Source organism: Rhinolophus sinicus, linkage group LG11 (genome assembly GCF_036562045.2).
Source record: "Rhinolophus sinicus isolate RSC01 linkage group LG11, ASM3656204v1, whole genome shotgun sequence".
NCBI classification, from domain to species: domain Eukaryota; kingdom Metazoa; phylum Chordata; class Mammalia; order Chiroptera; family Rhinolophidae; genus Rhinolophus; species Rhinolophus sinicus.
The window spans coordinates 45,070,218-45,091,258 of NC_133760.1; the positions used below are offsets into that span (position 1 = coordinate 45,070,218).

At 51.4% G+C, this 21,041-nt stretch overlaps 1 protein-coding gene across 3 annotated transcripts in view; it reads right to left on the minus strand.

Annotated features, from left to right (window-relative positions):
* NKD1 (NKD inhibitor of WNT signaling pathway 1) overlaps positions 1-21,041 on the minus strand; it is a 73,177-nt gene that overhangs the window by 39,183 nt on the left and 12,953 nt on the right. Inside the window, exon 2 of one of the 3 annotated variants that reach the window (XM_019732372.2) lies at positions 7,382-7,472. The exons of 1 other annotated variant lie outside the window; for it this stretch is intronic. In XM_019732372.2, the coding sequence (XP_019587931.2) occupies positions 7,382-7,423 (42 nt within the window). In that variant the 5' untranslated portion in view covers positions 7,424-7,472. Of the gene's footprint in view, positions 1-3,195; positions 3,283-7,381; positions 7,473-21,041 lie in introns of those variants that run through there. One more of the 3 variants, XM_074314914.1, reaches the window with a different exon arrangement.

Genomic DNA, 21,041 nt, shown 5'->3' on the forward strand with positions numbered 1-21,041 from the left:
TATGTACCGTGGAAGGTAGCATGGGATTGTGAAAACAGCTGGGCTTTGAAGTCACATAGGCCCCATTCCCATCCCAGCTCCGTCCCATCCTCATTCCAGGGCCTTGCACAATTAATTCATGTCTCTGTGAGCCTCAGTTTCCTCATGTGTAAAACCAGGATACTAGTACCTGTATCTAATTTTAATGCCCAAACCAGGACACTTTTGAGAGTGAATCAGAGCACTATTAATAACCAGGCCAGGACAACAGGAGCGACTGAACTGTCACAGGTAAACAGGTCAGTGGCAGCTCTACCTACCACGTGCTACCTCCACCTGCCCCCATGGGCAATGCTCCCTGTCCACCTCCCTTCTCCCCATCCCTGCCTTCTGCCCAGGTCACTCCCCCTATTCTCTCCTTCTAACTGCTTCCTAATTCCTACTCCCAGCCTCAGCTATCATGTCCCCTCTTAGAGAAGCCACACCAGGCCCCCAACTCAACATGGCCCCCCAACCTGTGTCCCCCCGCTGTCTGCGATGCCCCCATCGTAGTCCTCCGTGCTCTGTGTTATTACGACTTAGGTATCACAAGTCTCTCTGACTTGGTTAGACAAACTCGTTGAGGACAGGGACCGTGCATTTCTTCGTCCTCACTGCAGACCCTACAGAGCTGACACAGTGTCCGGAACTTAAAACAGCCCCCCAAAAAGTAAACAGCTATCCCCCCTCTTCCTCCTCTCTCCATGTGTCGCTAAAACCATCCTGGGTGAGCTGTCAGGCAGGGACTATGAATCACGGAGTGGAGACGGCATGAGGCAGGGGAAAGACACCCCTCTGGCAGGCCAGGACATGCTGATAATGTTCTCGGAGCCAGTGACCCTGGGGACAGCGGCCCCAGAAGGCCCCACCCAGTTCAGCAGCTCCCAGGTGGTGCTGGTGGCAACTCACTGGCCCTGTGACAGCTTCCATTGATCTGGGGCCAACACGGACTGGACCTGGGCCGGCTGTCTATGCCAGCATCCAGCCCTGGCTCCGGCTCAAAACACAGGCCCGATGTCTCCCCGCAGCCTCAGCCAGCTCTGTCCTCAGCAGCAGCCAAGTCACTGCCCAGAATGCAAATTGGACAGGTGCAAAGGGCCTCTCCACCCCGAGACCAAGGCCGTGACATCCCACACACAGCCCAGGTTGTTCCACTCATGAGCAGACAGCGTCCCCTTGGGTTGCTCGGCCCAGGCACACACAGCTCTCCTACCCCAGGGCAGCCTCCCAGCCTGATTTCTTGGTTCAGCCAATGCTCCCAACCTGAGGTCAGCTACCTGGGGAACACTCTGCCACGATCCAGATGGCACACTACTTCTTTCTTTTCACAGGATCCCTCCCCTGCTCTGCAGCCCTCAGTGGCTCCCTATTTCCGACCAACTCAAATCCCTCTGTAGTCTTGCCTCTTGCCCTACCTGACCACGGACAGCGAGACATGCATCGCACAGACTGGAAAACACCAAACCTATACCTGCCTGGAATGAAAGGCAAACACATACCTACATAAAACACCCCAGGAAAGACTGCAGGGGCCTCCACCTCACAACGTGCACCTCAAAAAATAATCATTAGCGGGTTAATTTTACAATCGGTTGAGTCCTAACGGCCTTGAGCTCATACTGGTGCCACGAGGAGGGGTTACAGTGTTCTAAACTGTCTCACCACGGATCTCTTCCCGAGGGACACGGGCCAGGCCTAGAGGCAGCGTGGCTGAGGGTCAGCACCTGACCGCTGCAGTCGGAATCGCAGCTCCATGTATGAAGTGACCACTTTGTGCCTGGGATGCTTGTCTGGAACCGGAAGACAGTAACAGCACCCATCTCACAAGACACACTTAGTTACAGGCATATCGTGAGCCCTGCATCACACACACACACACACACACACACACACACACACACACACACACACTGGACAGACATCTTTGCGGTACAAGGAAGGGTGAGCCTACTGGGCACGTCTGTTAAATAGCAAAAGACTCGACGAAATACTGAACACAAAGGGCTCAGCACGTCTGTGGCACATGAAGTCTTTCAATATATGGTAGCTGCTCACACAGCTATCATTCTTCCTACTGTTACAGATTCTAATTTGAGAGAAGAGAAAAAATCAACGCAGACAGACGGCGCAGTCTAGGAGGCTGAGGCACAGGGAGGAAGGGATGTGAGACTGAGGCCGAAGGGGCAGCGCTGGGAGGAGGGGATGGCCCTGCCGGAGTAAAAGCTTGGCCGCTGGATCTTGGAGGCAGCGAGGCCTCTGGAGAGCCAGCTCCACAGGCCTCAGAAGTCAGGCCAGCTTTCAGTTCCCGGCATTCCGGCCCCAAGTCCCCAATCGGGCTTGCTGCCCAGGGCACTCGGATCCTTCCAGGGCCCGGGATGTGCTTCCAAAGCAGCTTCATCTCAGACTCGAGCCCAGAATTCCTTGGCCAGCAGGGACCATGTCTCCACGAGGCTGACATAGCCCAGCTGCTGGGGTGTCTTCTCCCGCACTCCCAGCTCCTGAGCAGACAAGCCTGAGACTGCCAGTGTCCCCAGCCCGTCCCAGATGCTTATTTGGTACACGTGCCAGTGAGAGACTTTGGCCCCTCCCCTTGGTATCCTCAGTGCCTGAATGGTGGCAGGCACCACGTAGTCAAAATCTGAATCTAATGACAGGTTTCCCCAACCTGGAACAAAAATCCCATGAAAGGCCAAGTTTTGGGGGAAAGGAACAAAACCTCACCCTCTCTGTTCTCCAGAGCAGCAGCACATCCCGGATCTAGCAGCACCCGTGATTCTTGTGGGGGGGGTGGGGGGGGCCAGGGAAAATGCCACCGCTGGGCCCCACTCAGTTCCCTCCCTCAGGATGCTCTGTGCAGCCAGCCCATCGGCACCGAGGCCCACATCTGGGACTCTTGGCCTGGGTGTCTGGGATTTACTCCCATCTACAGACGACAGCCCAGAGCCCTTAGGGGCACCGGGGATGTAGGATGGCGGCTGCAGTGTCACAAGGCCCCTGCTGTCCAGTCAGGAAGAGACAGGCTCAGTGGTGCCAGCCTAGATGGAACAGACCCCTTGTTTATCCATGGAAGCCAAAGAACAGACACCTACCAGCCCCCATAGCTACCAATTACCATGTGCCTGTGACCGAGGGTCACTTATAAGTTGGCTGACCATTATAATAATTGCTGACATTTACCAAGCGCTTACTCTGTGCCGGGCATTGTGCCACATGCTTCACATTCATCTTCTTTTTATACTCTTGCAACATCCCTTCTCGTACTGTGCCCGTTTTATAAATGAGCAGACAGACCCAGGCTGAATAGCGGCGAAAGTTCCACATTGGCAAAGTGGTAATTCCAGGGCCTGTGGGCAGGAAAAAGACCCCTCAGCCCACCTGTGGCAGGCCGAGGGCATTAATGGCCCCGATCTGTTCACACCCTTTACTGGTGCACTCCCACACTAGCTTGGCCATGTGACTTGCTCCAGCCAAAGGGATCAGAGCAGACACTTGATAAGCCACTTGGGTTTTCCACTTCCTCTCTCAGACACTCGTCACAGTGACGAGACCTGCCTGGGCTGGCCTGCTGGAGAAATGTGAAATACACGTGAAGGAGTCAACTTGTCCCAGCCCATTCTTTTCCAGACCATGCAGCTACCAGTCAACCTGCCAACTATCCTCAGTAGCAAGAGCAAGCCCAACCCAGGTCAGCCCACGCAGGCCCAGATCAATAAAACTGCTCAACCAATCTATAGATGTGTGAGGGATAATAATGGTTGTTTAAGTCACTAAGTCTTAGGGTAGTTTGTTACGTAGCAACAGCCAACTAGACATAAATTTACATACAGGAGTATACATGTAGACATTCATTCGCTCTCTCTCGTATTGCCCATTCTCCTATGACATAGGAAAACACCTGCTGAGATTAATAGGGTGAACAGTGATACTATTCTGAATGGGAAACCCATTGAAATCAGCATGCTCTACCAAGTGCCAGGGGACACGGCACCTTTCTTCCATGCAAGCAGACGTTAAGCTACACCTCTGTTTTGGTTATTTATTGTTGTGTAACAAACTGCCCCCAGACTTAGTGGCTTAAAACCTCCACTTTATTTTAATCTCTCATGATGCTGTGGGTTGACTGACTCAGCTGGGCAGCTCTGCTGGTCGCACTAAAGTTTCTGAGGCTGCAGGCAGATGGTGGCTGGGGCCGCAGTCACGGGGGCTCAGCTGGGCTGGAGCACCTGAAATGGTGCTGGCACCTTGGCAGGCATGGCTGGAAGGCCAGGCTCAGCTGAGACCCTGGGCTCACGGCGCCCCCCTCTCACTCTATTCTGTCTCAGAGCCTCACTCTCTCCCCGTGACCTCACCATGTGGTTTCTCCAGCCAAGTCGCTGGACTTCTCATATGGCAGCTCAGGGCTCTCAAAAGCACAGAAGCAGAAGCTGCCAGGTCTTCTTAGGTGTTCCTTCCAGAGCCTTCTACTGGGTAAAGCAGTTATAGGCCCTGTCGAGATTCTAGGTACGGAATAAACGCTACCTCTCAATGGGAGGGTGACAAAGAATTTGCAGCCACTTTACCCCACCATAGCCTCTTACCTCCTACATGCAGCCCACTTAGGCCGACACCCGAGTCAGTGCCAGCACACACCCTGAGTGGAGCAGCAATGCGTTCAGGCCTTCATCCGCCCTTGGCAGCAGGCCTGCGATAGGTCTGAAGCACCTACATTGACTGAGCAAATGTGCGTTCCCACCACAACCACAGACAGCTCTGGAATGAACACCACGGTGAAGGCATCAGGCTTGGACCCTAGAATTCCTACGGGGTCACCTGAGGCCCCGTCCAGGATGAATGTGTGAGATGACCAGGGAACAGCCCTGTTCCCACCACTGCACATACCCAGGGACATCGGGAAGGTGTGAGTTCACCATGTTCTTTGCAAAGACCTCAGTGTGGAAATGGCCACCTGCAAGATCTAGCCTCCCGCAGGCCCTGGAGCGGGCAGATCTCTCTTAGGACAGAAAAGAATCTCATCTGGGGGAGAGCTCTAGGCAGAGGCCCGAGGGACTGCTGCAGGGAGGGCATCCCTGGGAGGGCCCTTAATTGTTTAACTAAAATCACATTCGAGGCATAATTAGCAGACAGCTCCAAATTCATGATCTGAAGCCCATCGGCTCTAATGGACTAATTAGCTGAGACATCCTTGGGCGGGCTATGCACTCTGGCCTTCTCAGAAACATCCCAGGGAGCACAGCAGATCAAGGCTGGCATCTGGTCCAGAGGCTGTCTCACTATGGCTGGGCAAAGAGACAAATGCATTACTGGGCAAGAACTACACCTTCCAGCGCGTACAGGTCAGGGGATGGAGCAGACAGGCTCTGACACACACAATTCCGCCTTCCGCAGATCCCACCCCTTGAGCCCTGGAGGCTCACAGCAACTGAGGGGGGGTTGCAAAATAGCCCAGCATCATCCTGAGTCAGAAAAACAAGTCACCAGCTCTGTGGAAGCCCACAAACTGCCCAGAGCCACAATCCGACCACAGAGCGTGGGCACAGGCTGTTCAGCCAGCTCTCTCCATCCACTTGCTTCTGAGCAAGTGGCGGGGGCCCCACACAGCAAGGAGGACTTGAAATCTCAGTGAGGAGTTGGCAGAAAACAAAACCTTCACAAAGGCAAAGTCTGCATTTTTGGGAGGCCCTCAATGCTTCTGGCATGAGACCAGGTACACATGAGGAATGCAGTACACCTGCTGAGTGAATGTAAGAGACAGCACCCCAGACAGCGAAAGCATAAAGCCCCCAGCTCTGTTTCCAATGCGCTCCCTGGTCAGAGAAGCCTGGGAAACTGGTCACCGAACTGAAAGAACACTGATTCACATTAAAACCCGTATTCGAGATTCACAGTGCACCTTAGCACAATAAAGGCTCTGAGAAGTCCTGCAGCAAAGAAACTTCTTCATTGGTTGTTGCACCTAAAGTTATTTGAGCATAGACTCTTTTCCCCCCAGAATTCCTAGGAGGACCCTATATTTGAAAAATACTGTCCTGTGATAAGCAATACATCAGCATAGAGCAGATGTCACAAGCTACAATCCTATGGGAACTAGATTATTTAAATAAGTGAAGTGGGCCCGGTTTAACATTTGCACAGGAAGCATAAATTTTTATCTCCACGAACAAATATACTCTCTCATTTTTCTTAAAACAAAGAACCATCTTGGCTCATCTTTTCTCCCTCCCTTTGATAGAATTATTTTCCTATAAGAGAAACAAAAACATTGATTTAAAAGAAATAATGATAAAAGACCCCAGGGAGAGTAACAGGATTAGTGGGAACTGTGGGACTCGGGCGGGGGGGGTGCACACCCTCTCTGTCCGAGGGCCCGGCCACGGTCTGCTGCAGCTGAACCTTGCCAGGCTGAGAAACTGATACCAGTGTTACCAGCTTTCCAATTTTTAACAAGAAGCCAGAAATATGGACTTCTAAGTGAAAATCCCCCATTTTTTAAATGTTGGTCCAATTTTTTAAAAAATTGAGTGGGTCAAATAAAACATTCCTGGGGGCTTGATTTGAGCCACCAAACTGCGATCTTCGCCAAAAGGAAGAGTAAAATGCTCATTCACCTGTTTCCCTAGCTTGTCTGGCCAGGGAGCCCTTGGGACACAGAGCTGGAGAGCGTGAATGTTCTCGCTGTCTCGGGTGCCGTCTCTTGCATCCATTCAGTCGGCAGGTGTACTGCATTCGTGCGTGTACTTGCTCTTGTGCCAGATGCATCGAGGGCCTCCCCAGGATGAGACTCTGCGAAGGCCCCACCCCAGGCACTTGGCCCTTTCCTCTACTTGGGCTCACCTTGGCACATGTGAGAAGGGGTGAGCGCTGAGCCTGGCATGCAGTGGAGACCCAGAGTGGCCAGGCCGTCTAGGGAACCTCTCATGGTATCTGCAGAAGCTCCGCAATGGGCTCATTAGATCTCTGTAACAAATGGCTCATGTGATATGTGGCCAGGGCTTTCTTGGATGTTTATTTATTTTTACAGGCCCATGGGTGTAAAGTGCCTTCTCCAGAGGGATACAGCCACACCTGCATTTGCAGAGACAAAAGAAGCCTCTGATGAGAGGCGTCACGAAAGCAGTGACCCAGACACCACCCGATGCCGCAGCCAGGCTGGCTCCCAAGCTGCCCAGGAGGACCACCGGCCTGCAGGAGGTCCCCTGGGAATTTCAGAACAATGCGGGAAGGGATGTTGGTCCCACACATTCCTCAGAATCAGATGGACAGCCACAGCAGTGCGAGGAATGCTGCAGCAGGGGCTTCCAATTGGAACCTGGGTGTGAGCCTCTCAGCAAAGCACTAGCAGCCCCCCAGGGGCAACACCACTCACATGTGACAAAAGGCAGAAGCTTCCGAACATGGAGCTAGACATGGCCAGCTGAGGAAATCGGCAGAAAAGGAGGCCGAGGCACCAACAATCCCTGCAAAGGGCACAAGGACTCAAGCTGGGGCTGGGGCAGAGTTAGATACCTGCACCCAAAGATACACACTCCCCCTTCCGCAGTGTTGTTTGTCACGGGGAGGTGGCTGTCCAGACAGAACTACATTTCCCAGCACCCCTTGCATCATGGGGCCATATGAATACCTGCTATGTGCCATCTCACAGCCAGGGATCTTAGGCAGGGGGTAGAGTTTTTCCACTCTCATTCTCCTTTCGCTCGCTGGAAGCAGAGAACTCAGAAGCCCTGGCAGATGAACGAGGCACAAGATGGAAGGAGCCCGGGCCACTAATCACCATGTGGGTGAGAGTCACCTTCTAACCAAGATACCTGTTTTAGACCAGTACATGAGTGATAGATAAAATTCTAGTGTGTTAAGCCTCTGGAATATTAAGGTTTATTTGCTATAACACCTAGGGTTACCCAGTTTAAAATAAGAGAAGAAAGAAGGAAAAATGGGTCAAGAAAATAAATCTTCACCAGGATGAGCAGCTCAAGGCAAAAGCAATGTAGGAAAAACACATCTTGCTAAGTCTGATCAGCCACCACCTCCTACAGGAAGCCCACCTGAAAGCACCCAAATAGAGGTCATCTTTAAGACCCCTGCGTGCTTAATTATGCCTACTACCTTGATCAAGAATAGTTATGAAAACTTGTTTTGGAAAAAATGAAGTTATTTACAGAGTGTACTCTGCCCATCCATCCGACAACCTGCTGTGAGAGGTGAGGACAAATCATCATGTAGTCTCAACTTTGAACAAAAGGTGAGAATAAGCCAAGAAGCTAGTAGCCAATCTCGGGAACTCAGAATCTTCCAGAAGCCAGGAGTGGGCTTGCAGGGCTCTGCAGCCAAACAGAACCCACATGCTCCCCACAGCAGGGTTTCTCTGTCATGGCACTATTGATGGAGGGGGAGTTGTCCTGTGCACTGTAGGATGTTTAGCAGCACCCCTGGCCTCTACCCACCAGATGCCAGCAGCAGCGTCCCCAGTTGTGATAACCAAGAACATCTCCAGACACTGCCGAAGTCCCCATCTGCCACTGAGAAGCCCTGCTCTAAAGGGTACAACCAATGGTGGCCACGCCAAAATCTAGGCCTGTTGTTTTCAGATCTTCCATCCTCTCATTTTTATGTAAAATGTCCAATTTTTAAATGTTAGCAACTAATTAATTAAAAATGATTTTGTCTTTTATGCTGGAAGAGTCAAAAACAAAACACATGTGCAGGTCACCAGCTGAGCCTCTGCTAAATCCAGAGGGAACACAAGAAAGGACGGATCTCCCTTCCTGAGCTCCCTAAAGACCAAACTCGACCCCACAGCCCTGGGAAGGAGCCCCAAACCACAAAGGCAGAAACGGATAAGGAATCCGAGTCAGTTCTGGGGGTACTGTCACACATCACTGGCCTTACAAACGCCCTCTCCCCAAAACACAAATTGACCAATTCATCTCCAGAAGCCAAGACCTATTCCGTTTGCAGGAAGGCGGAGAGATTGTCATCAGCAGTGTCGCCACCCCCACTCAGCCCCAGCCCCCCCCCCAGTATAATTGCCCCCCAGCTGACGTTCCTGAGGCCCAGGCCTTGAGGTTCTGGTCAATGAAGCAGTCAGGTGAAGCTTTCAGTCAACACTGCCCCCCGGACTGGTCTCCGCATCTTCTAGCCCCTAGTTAAAGAACTTGTTCTAAGCAAGTTTCCTTTACTTTGAGCAAAAATCTGGGTTACTAGGAGGAGGGCAGTGGAGAATCTAATAAATCTTAGAATACACTTCTTGGCTAAAGGGGAAAAAAACCCTACTTACTGGTATCATGAAACAACTTTCCAGCCCTCTCTGAAGAGAACGGGTTCAGAAGTTACTATTGTGTTCAAGCTGTATTAAATCAAGCTGTGAGCAGCACCAGGGTTATGCTTTTAAAGAATGCCCTGAGCCAATTCTGATGTTTAAAGGGAAAAGGAAAAGTTTCCAAGCCTTCCATAAATTCCGACGAGAGGAAGTTTCAAACTTGGGTGTTCACAGTCCGTGGCCCCCACATGGAAACAGCTTGGTTTCATGTATTTGGTTTTACTGTTCAAACTTGAGGGTCTTTTAACTTTTTATTTTTACAGGGCTCAGAAGAAAAGGGAGAGGGAGCCATTTGCTCACCGAGTGCCAAAGAAAACCCCAGCGCCTCCGTCAGAGGGCCTCTGCCTGAGGCGGCAGGAGGCAGGCTGTGGGGCGGGGACCCCCTGGCTGCTGGCACACCCCACGTACAGGTCCTCCTGCATGCTGGAGGCCAGGCCTGCAGGGCCAGCTGCTAATTAACTCCGACAGGATCAATTCAGGCCAGAGCGTGTGAGTGGAGACCGGGCAGGATAGTCATCTGGCTGTGGCTAAGCTTCGGCTGCCGGCAGCAGGAGGAACAAAATGGAGACTTTCCAAAAACAAGACGAGGCCCAGCCAAGAGCCGAGGAATCCTAAATTTAGTCCCTAGGGGAAGATGGCTGTGTCTGCTCAGCCAGAGCACCAGTGAGGCCCAGCATCCCTCGGAAATGTCAACCAAACCAAACAGGCCCTCCCAGGACACCTCAGCCCCGAGCCCTGGCTTCAGGGAGCTCACCCTCAGTCGGGAGGGGTGACTCACACACATCAGTTTCCAACCCCACCTCCACCTTCCCAGGAGGTTGGCAAGACAAGTACAGCATACCCATTTGACAGGCAGGAAAACTGAGTCCCCAGAGAGGCAGGAGGAGCACAGGCAGTCCTGAGTTAGGACCCAATATCGAGTTCCATCACTCAATACCCATGTGACCTGGAAGTAGGTACCTTGTCACTCAGAGCCTCAGTTTTTATCATCTATAAAACGGGAGTGAGAATGTTTATTCAAAAGTTGTGAAAAAGGGGAAGAGCACAAATAAAATCTAGCAATGCTTATGTATATACACACATGTATTATACATATATACACATACATGTACGTGTGTGTGAAAAAGAGACTCCTGGCCACAGCCCAGATATAGACAGTCGGCAGCTGTCATTAGTGCAGCCGGCACCCCTCCCCAATCTGTGTTAAAGACACCCTGATACTCTTTGGGTCACCACCCTTCCCCTCTCAGTTCCTGTGGCTCAGGCGGATCGAACCCATTTCCATAAGGGGTCTCAGACACCTACTGAATCAGAATCGCCAATGGTTGAACCCCGAAATTGTTTTTCTGCTTAATTTCCCCAGGTTCCTCTGATACGCAAAAGGCAGTCTTGGGAACCACTGCCAGAAAGATCTGAAAGGGCTTGGAGGCTGAACTCAGAGAGGATGTTAATCCCCCCACGGTACAGCACATCTAAGGATCTCAGATCCCAAAGGACTGCCCGGACAGGACCCTCTCCCAGCCCCAAGCCAAGATGACAGTCCATGAAGGGAGGTCCTTTGGGGCAGAGACCGGGCCAAATTCTGATCTGACCCCAGAAGGCACTTGCTGGCTCTACAGGGCAGCTCAAGGGGAGGATGGATACCCAGTCTCCAAACTGAGCCTCCCCGTTCTCTTCACCCTTGACCTTAGCCCCTGGGTCTGAGGGGCACTGCCACCCACCCACAGGGCAATTTCAGCATAAGGAGGTCTCCACAGCAACCTTCCAACTGGAGGAACGAATTCCCTGGTGACCAGACAGGGTTCAGGGGCACAACAGAGGGATGGGGAGAGGGTGGGAACGAAGGGTAGGGGAACGGGGTTTCCAGAAGGAAGGAAATAACAAAGATCTTTCCATGGGGGGAGAAAATTCCAGAAAGACCTTTACCTCCTTGTCCCTCACAGGAAGCAATCTTAAAGGAAGTAATTATTAGTCGTAAAAAGAACAGTTTTACTGAACACTTCATCTAAGCCAGGCCACAGGGGTTCACATACAAAATCTTAACTGAATTCACACAACAACCAGACGAGGGTGGTTCAACTGTAGCCCCATTGTACAGATGGGGCGAGTGAGGCCCCAGAAAGATAAAGTTGTTTAAGATCACATAACTCGTAGGTAGCAGGCCTAACATTCAAACCCATCCAGTTCTAGAACCCACTCTCCTACCCTCTTCCGCATGGGCAGGTCAGCACCCCTTCTGGGCTCAGCAGAGAAAGGCTTTGGACCCAGCTCTGCTCAAGCCCCAATGTCACGCTGTGTCTGGGGTGCTATGCACCCACATTTAGGGATGGGCTAGTTGGTGCGCAGAGGATTTCTCTGCTTCCCAGGGTCCCACAGCAGACCCCCTGAGCCCCTGCCCAGCTAGAGCACAAAGGGAGGTATCAAAGCAGTTGGGACCCAGGTCTCCAGGGCACCTGTGACTCCCAAGACACCCACCCAACCGCCAAAGCTACCCTGTGCACACACACACCCTGAGTCCACCAAGCCATGTAGCCAGCCTGTCCTCATGCCATCTGTGCTGCTGACTGCCCTCTCTCCATCACTTCCTCCCACAGGAGGAAGAGCCTCAGCATCCGTGTCTCTGAAACTGTGACCTTAGACGGGAACTTGGTCTTGTTACTGGATGGCTGCCGTCTGCAGTCTCCAGGCCAGGACCCATGTCACTGACAATTCCCAAGGCCTTGGAAGGTAACTTTAAGCCAATTGTCTCTGTTGGGCAGTCAATGGACAGCCCCTTCTTCCCCCTCTGCCTTCCTCCCAGCTCTCCCTTGGAAGGCAGCCCTAGGGAGGTGATGCCCAGCACAGCCCAGCCTGGCCCTGACAGCTGGATGCCCACACAGCCAAGAGGGTCTGCCATGAGCCCTGCGAAGGCCACCATCACCAGCCCTCAGTGTAGAAACCCCCAGACCTGGCGCACAGCTGGTGTGGTTGGGGGGTGGGGGAGCAGTGCTCATCTGACTCAAAGACCCTCCAGCCACATCCAAACACAGCACATAGCACTGCGCAGATGCACAGCTCTCCCAGCAATGCATCTTTCCGGATGGAAAAACCAAGCCTACAGACGTTATGGTTACTCTGTAAATTCTGGAAGTGGAAGTTCTACCCTGTTCGAAGTTCTAGCCTGTTCAGCCTCCAGAGGCCAAATATTAATTACTTTAATAGTAATTGCACATGAATGTGAATAACGGTAACTTTCCTACTTATTGCCACAGCTTTCTGTGCGTCAGGTACTGAGTGAAGTGTTTCACAGGCATTCTTGTTTAAACTACACAACAGCTCTGTGGGGTAAGTACCATTTCTACTCCAATTTATATGTGAGGAAACAGAGGCACAGACTGGTTAAGGAACTCACCCAAGCTCACACAGCTAATTCGGGGCAAAGCCAGCATCTGAATCAGGTTCGGCTGTCTCTGGAGCAGTGTCTTTCACTTTTCATTATCTGCCCCCCACTCAATGCAGAGCCTATTTAGGCTTCCCCCCCCCCCCAATCACCCCACCATGAAATGTTAATACCACAGATATACTGTGTGCCTATTTATACAGATCTATACGTATATCTGTGCTTTATACCTAAAAAGAGAGATTTTTTTTTTACACCCCCAAAACCAATTTATGCCTCCTTGGGGCAATATTATCATCATTGGGAATGGTCTAGAACATAGACCAGGCTGCCCAATAGGAATGGAACGCAAGCCATATGTGTGTCGTTTTAATTTTTCTAGTAGCCAAGTTAAAAAGAAACACATATAATTAATTTTAATGTTATTTAAGCCAATATACCTAAACTATTGCCATTTAAAAATATTACCATGATATGTAATCAATATAAAACTTATGAATGACAAATTTTGTATTTTCTGTGTTCATACTAAGCCACTGAAATCTGCTATACAATCCAGCCCAGCCACATTTCAAATGCTCACTAGCTATGCAAGGCTAGTGGGGCCACCACAGTGAACAGTGCCTTCTACGTGCTAACAGCTCTGCTAAAGCAAGTGTTTATCTTTCCCAAAGCCTGAAAAAGTAAGCTTGAGAGACCTCCACCCAAGAAACCCTTCAGAGAGTCACCACTACTCCTAACCAGTGGGTTTCACTTAATGTCCTCCGGGCCTGCTACAGACCGGTGCCATACTCTCAAGGAGACACAAAGATGAATAGAACGGGCGTCTGCCTCAAGGAGCTTATAATCTAACAGGGTGGATGGGGGGATATTTACCAAACCCGACTGCACACCACGCCCTGAGGCTTCTCACCCATTATCTTCACCCTCACACTCACCCCAGAAGGGGGGCTCTAGTACTTCCAGCCGTATTTATTGATGAAGAAACGGAGGCTTGAGAGAACACGCATCGATGAGCCCACCTACCTGACTCAGCCAACCCAGGGAAGAACACAGAAGGTGTCAGCAAAGCGATGTGAAGCCTTTTAGGGACAATGGGAGCAGCCCTAGGGGAAGGCTTCAGGGGTGGGGGAGGTGAATGAGCAGTGGTGGTTGCATCAGAAGGAAGAAGAAAGAAGGAAGCACAGGTGCCGTGGCTAAAGAAGGGACAGGTGTATTTGCGGGGAGGGAAGAAGCAATGCGTGGATTCCCAGTGGAAAGCACAGCACAAGGTGGCCCGTAAGAAGCAGGAATTCTGGGCGCTAAGATGCCTCCGCACGTAGCTCACGTGCAGGGCACTGCATGAGAGGTGTCCAAGCTCAGCCATCTCATCATGGAAAAGCACCCACTGCCCAGTCCCTGGGCCCTAATGCCAGTGGAATCCAACTTCCCAAAATATTTACCCCAAGGCTCTGGGCACCAGACTCCATTCTGTAAACTTGGATGCCATTCCAAAGCTGAAACGATAGATCTCCTCGAGAACAAGATAAACTCTCCCTCGCGTTCTAAATAATGAAAGGGAGGTGAGGAAGAGAACGAAATAAATCAACCCTCTCCAACCGCCCAACTTGAAAGGGATTATGGTCAGAAGCGAGAAGGGGGCAAAGATGCTGTCTCCTTATCAGGCCCATGGCTGCTCCAGACACAAACAAAACTTTTGGCAGGCGTCCTCCTTCCACATCGAGGGAGGGAGCGGGAGAACAAAATCTTAATCCACAAAGGTCAAACCCACCCTCCTTGAGTACAGTCAAGCCAATATTTTCCCCCGAATTTCAAGGAGAGAACAGTCCCTTCCATGAACTGAAGTACTTACTGGAGCTTAAGGAATGAGGCCCATAAATCTCCAGCTCCAGCTTGCTGGGGTGGCCCAGACTGCCAACCCTTGCTGCACTACCAGACCGGAAGTCCTCACTTGAGACTCAGGAAATAGGCCCACTGCCCTTTGAAAGCACTGCAGAGGACGCTGCAGGGTGAGTTGGTTCTGGAAACTGGATGGAGGAAGGCTCATCTCCTTGCCTCCAACAATCGTCATGGACATCAAGGATTGAGTACATGAGTAAGCACTTGACATGGATGACCTCATTTAATGCTGACAAGCCCATGCGACGGATGTTATCCCCCATTGATGCATGGAAAATTGAGGCTCAGAGGCATGAGGACCCAGAGTCACACAGCTGGTAGATGGCAGAGCTAGCACTGACCCCAGGCCTGCTGTTTCTCCAGCAGGGGGCCTCACACAATGGGGGTACACCCCCAGATTCTTTCTCTCCGCCCTGCTCTGATCACCTCCCTTTGCTGCTCTGCCTGCAAAACAAGCCCAAAATTCCCAGAGAGGGGTAGGAGAAAGTGGACACATGTGTGGGGGCCCCCCAGGTCCCCGCACCATCTCATGTCACCCACTCCAAACTCCAGAAATGGGGCCTGACCTCTCAAAAGGCCCCTCCAAGAAGCGGGTTTCTCAGCATAATATTTTCCTCCCACAGAACGTGAGAATAAAGAGCTCTTTGCTTGTCTCCTGAAATAACTGGCTCTTGCCATAAAGCAATCTTCTGCCCAGTAAAAATATTTCTGTAAAACTTGGTAACTCTATCTGTGGTTCCTTTTCTGAAAGTCAAAAATCTTGGAGAGTGAAACATGGCAGGGGCAGACTTTATGACAAGCTCATGAAGTCATGTCTACCCGACATTCCCTCCTTAACACTGATTAATTCGCTGCTCACCACAGGGACTTTGTGTCTTAATACTCTCCAAGCAAAGAACCAGTTCGAATTTCTACAGAACAATACCCACGACCCTGGACCTGGTGTCCAGCCAGGCGGGCAGGGGAGCCACTGGCTGGGGCTCAGGGGCTGGAAAGGACTGCTGAGACTGGGGAACTCCATCAGGCGGCCATGATGCACAGGTGGGCTGTCACCTGTGACCTGTCCCTGGCCAGGTAGGAGGCACAGCTTATAAAATGAGGGGGGTCCTATGATCAGAGCATAAAGGCACTCAATAACTAACCCCAACTAATCCCAAGACACTTGGATAAGTCAATGAAACCTCCCAGCTATAGCTTTCCCATCTGGAAGTAGAGAAGAATCATTACAGGACAACTCCTGAGCGAACAAAGATGTCCTCTCTTCATCCATCAAACAGCATCCAAGCCCCTTCCAGGTGCTATCCTGGACCCGGAGAGACGGAGTGCGTTTCCTGGGAGTCCTGCAGACGTTCAGCAGCTCTGAAGGCTGCTGAGTATGTTCACTGAGTGCCCGCTAAGCCTTATGTCACCAAGTGCATTATTTCATTTAATCCCGGAAATGACTCCAAGAGGGGGGTAGTCTTTTTCTCATTTCACGGGTGGGGGAACTAAGGCCCAATGTTAATAGAATTCAGTATAAACCCAGATCTGAAACCCAGGTTAAAAGTTCTGGGCCCCCTGGAATTGGGAGAAGACCCACACAGGGAAAAAAGTTAATAAAATGAGGTTAAAAAAATATCCATTCAAACTAAGGCAGGGGTTCTTAACCTTAAGGCTATGGGTAGTCTAAAATGGGAGTTAAGGGTGTGAGTGCATTGATTTGAGGAGAGGGACACCATCAGATTTGGCAGGTTCCCCAAAGGAACCTTGTTACCTACCCTCTGAGGGTTAGGAATCACAGATCTATAATCATCACGGAGAGGCCAGGAGATTGAAAGGAAGGCTGTGACCCATGTGGGCTACATGGAGGAGGTGGCAAACCACCTGGTCTCTTCCAAGATCCAATAGCAAGAAGTGGATCTCCTGAGATGGCCAGCTAATTGTTGGGCTGCCCTGTCCCCACCCACGCTCTCCTGCTGCTGACCGGAGCTATGGTCAGTGAGTCTTACCCCAGGGGCCGGACCGTGCACAGATGTTGGTTCCGTCCCCCACAGCGTGCATTCCGCAGCCTTCTTCTCACAGGTGGTTTTTCTTTAGAGAACCATCCACCCCCGCCCTCCCAGTCCTTGAGGATTGGGGTGAGGAGGCTGATCCCAGCCCCCACTCCATGGCGACCACGTGACCCAGGACCATCAGAGGCACAGGGATTAGTTCTGGAATGGGCTTGTGACCCATCAAAACAATGGGAGCCCTGCCTGGGTTTTGGTTGGAACGGTCTCTTCTAGCTGGAGATGGAAGCCTGGACTGCTAGGAGCCAAACTGCCACTGCCTGGAGAGAGTCTGTCTGAGAATGAAACCAGCCTAGAAGAAACCAGAGCAGGAGGCACAAATTGCCATCCTGAGACACAGCTGGGGCTCCAGGATCCAAGCTGTAGCTGCATCCAATACTCCCTCTGAACTTCCCAGTTCTACCAGCCAGTAAAATATCTTTGTATAAAACAGCTGAGATGGGCTTAAAACTCAAAGGATCCTGACTACTCCATACAGAGAAATAAGCCATACTTACTTCCTGAGGCTGCTTTCCTCCTAAGTTTTGAAGACACTGGCCTGGAGGAATAGAGCCACCCCTGGAGATGACATCAGGGTGTGCAGCGTGTATGTGGGGGGTGGAGGTGCGTGCAGAAGCACAGCCACAGAAAAGCACACCATTGATCTAAATCAGACCACAGGACAAGCCATAAACAACCTAGGTGCCCAACAGCAGGGGATCAGTGTAATAAATATGGCCCCTCCTTACAACGGAAGGTTTGAGAGCCATGAAGAACAATAAGATTGTATGTAAGGGTATGGAATGATTTCCAAGATACACTGTTAGGTTTTTATAACATGCAACTTAAAAGAAAATGTTGAAGGCCTCTATCACTGTTTTATGGTTCCCCATTTTAAGTGAATTTTTCACTTAACTTACAGATACCAACGCTTCCCAGTCTTGTGGGCCAAGAGGGCTTCTACTACCTGTGCCGGATAAGAGCACACAGACAGAGGACACAGCGAGAGAAGCCTCGAGGACACGGTGACCGCACATGCCTGGGAAGAGGCGGCTGAGAGGCCAGTGGAAGAGGTGGGAGGGAGGGAGGGGCTTCCTTTTATTACATATCCTTTAGTACCGTTTGGAATTTTCCTTCTTTTTCTTTTGTTTTTTACCATGTACAAGACTTCATGTACCACAAGAAAAAAAGTGAGGGCCCTTTCTGAAGAGCAGGGGAGAAGCAAGCAGAGGTGCTCTTCAGAGGCTGGTGCACTGTGTATCTGTGAAAAGACCTGGGGATTTGGAGGACCAGGATGTGAACTCCTGCCCCCCTCTGAGGCTCTGTGCCCCCTGCTAGGCCCTTCTGAGACCCATTCCCCTGGCAAATATTCTGAACCTCTGCCGCGTGCCACGCAGTACAAAAGGCCCCAAGGATACAGGCGAGTCTCACGGACTTCACAGTCTGGCCTCAGTTTCCCTAGGGTATGATTACTCACCCTAGCCAGGTTTCTGCAAACATTGAATACCTAACAGATCACTGTATGAGGAAGGCTCTGCAAACCACAAAACTCTGGACAACTACTGGCTCTTGCTCCTGGAGAAGAGCTGGTCCTCAGTGCTGCCGCCTGCAGCCCCAGCAGTGGGTTTTGCCTTGCAGTGCCCCAGGCCACAGCCAACGGGACGAGTCCTCACCCAAGAACCCCAGAAGCAGGTGCCAAGTAGGACCTCCAAGGTTCAGAAGGCCCCGATTTGTGACACCAGGAGAAGGGGCTCCAATCCCCCATGACCCTTCCCATCACTGACCGCGGCAGTGGCCAATGGAGCGGCCTCCCTCAAAGCGTGAGGGAAGCCATGCCTCCAAGGAGTGGGGTCTGGAAAGCCTCCAGGAGGGCTTCACCAGTGCTTCCCGGGGGAAGAGCTTTCTTTCCACCACCACCTGCTGCGAGTAACTCCTCGGCCCCCCCTCAGGATTGGGGTGAGCCTCTGCTGATCTTCTCCATTGGTCCAGAGCTGTGCCGTCCAACGCAGCAGCCACCAGCCTCACGTGGCGATTTAAATTTCCATTTAAATGGGTTCAAATAAACTGTATTGAGAATTCAGTTCCTCAGTCACACATGCCACGTGCTCAGTAGCCACAGGTGGCTAACAGGTCCTGTTCTGGATGGTGCAGACACAGTATTCCCATCATCACAGACAGTTCTATCGGACAGCACTAGTCTAGAGGTCCTTTGAACATCTCCTTCCTCCCACTTATAAAAGGAAGGGACTGGCAGCCCTTGAAAGAGAAGCTGGGTATCAATAACTGTCAGTAACGTTCTAAATCCACTTGTAGGTTTAAGGCGCCCAGCCATGGGCAAGGGCACAGGAGGCAGCGCCGCTGACAGAGCTGCTCAGGAGTCAGGAATTGCACCGGCTTCTCCAGAGGGCCACTTGCTTGATCCCCACAATTCTACAGATGGGGAGGGCCATCCCCACCTTAGCCTTCCCCTATCTTGCACCCTCCCCCTTCCCCGCTTTTCCTTGGGTCCCCAGGGTCCCATCAATACAGCTGTTGTTCAGGACAGAGAGGCTCTGACTCAGAGGGCTCAGGAGAATGGGGACCCAAGGTCTCTGCGTTTTGAACAGCACTCAGGAGGTTCAGATGGAGGGGGCCCTCAGGCCAGACTCTGAGTCCTTCCCACCCCATCGGCCCCTCCAGTTACTGCCTTCCCTCTGTGCCCTCGCCAGTGAAGCTTCCTCATAGAGTTGCCTGCATATGCCGTCTTCGTCCTCATCTCTCATTCTCTTGTAAGATGTATTGGCTTTTGGAAAAATACAAAAGTAGTACACGTTCATCGAAGGAAAAAAGTCAAACAATGTAGAAACGTATAATGCGAAAAGCGAAATTCCTTCGGTCTTTACCACCTCCCACCACTCCTCTCCTCAGGGAAATAGCCTTTGACAGGGTACCCTTCCAGATCTTTCTCTGTGCACCTGCAAACATATAGATACTTAGGCCCGAATAGATGTTAGTATAATGCCAAAAGCAGGACCCCCTCACACTTAGGTGTTTCTCTTGCTTTGCTCAGTCAGCAGCGTCTCCGGGCCTCCGTCCCGTTGGTGTGCAGCCCTCACTCACCCTGGTTTTACCAGTGACAGAGACAGCCATCCCATGGCTACACCACTTTATTAGCCTGTCCTCCGTGACGGATATCTGAGCTGTTATAGAGTTTCCATTCTTCCAAATGACACAGCCATGGATCCTCTTCCAAGCGGGTGTTTCTGCCTACATGCATGCGTTCCTCATTCGCCTCATGACCCGCTCCAGTGTCACCTCTGATGTCCCTCCATCGAGACAGCTCTTGCCAAACCCAATCGTAAATGCCAGCAACCAAAATCCAATGAACACCTTTCAGTCCTGTAGCCTCACAGCAGTTTCTCTCCAGCAGAGCACATCCTCTCTGGTAGAGCACTTTGATGGCCCCCCATGAGCTTCACCTCCCAGCGTTTATGCCCCTGTATTGTCCCTTCCCCTGAATTTGGGCTGGACCCATGAGTTGCTTTAACCAAGAGAAATGTGGCATTGCCAACTCCAGGCCTAAACCTTCAGAAGGTCCAGCAGTTTTCACTTTTGCACTCTTGGGGAAGCCAGCGCCCCTGCAAGAAGTCTGATTGCCCTAAGGTCCCCACACTAGCAGAAGCCCAAGCTGACCATGTGTTGAAGCCGCCTGGAAGAAACCAGAGGCTCCTGACACGTAAGCCAAGTGGAGTCGTTGCAATTGGCCCCTGGCTGTTTGAGCCACCCCAACTATGCTACGTGGAGCCATAGACAAGTTGCCCCTGCCAAGCCCTACGCAAACTGCATAATTTTAAGCAAATATAAAATGATCAGGTTACTAAATTTTGGCGTAATTTGTTACATAGCAAAACATAACCTAAATACCCTCCTTTTCTTCATTACACAAGAGATACCTGCTAAACCACCCATCCTCCCAACTCCCGCCCAGGCTCAGGATTCCCAGCACATAGCTCTGTCTAGTCCCCAAAGACGCAGCCACGTCTCTCTCCTAGGATGCAGCTGCGGCTGCTGCTCATGCTCAGAGGTTGGTTTCCCAGATGAGAGAACTTGGGGACCACAGAGGACTCCTCATTCTCTTCATGCCCTAAGCAAAGGGAGGAGGCGGCCAAGAAAGCACCCACAGCCATCCTAGGAGAATCTGTTCTGGCCAAGAAGTCAACAAACCAAAAGGCCCTGAAGCCAAAAAGGAAAACGTTGGCACAGAGAGGTTAGGGAACTTGTCCAAGGTCACACAGCCAGTGAGCAGATCTAGGACTTGAAACCAGGCACTCAGGCTCAGAGATCACACCAGTGACCAAACACTTGGATCATGACCCACAGTAAGAAATATGTTTTACCATGGACCTCTGGGTTTGGGTAGAGGTAT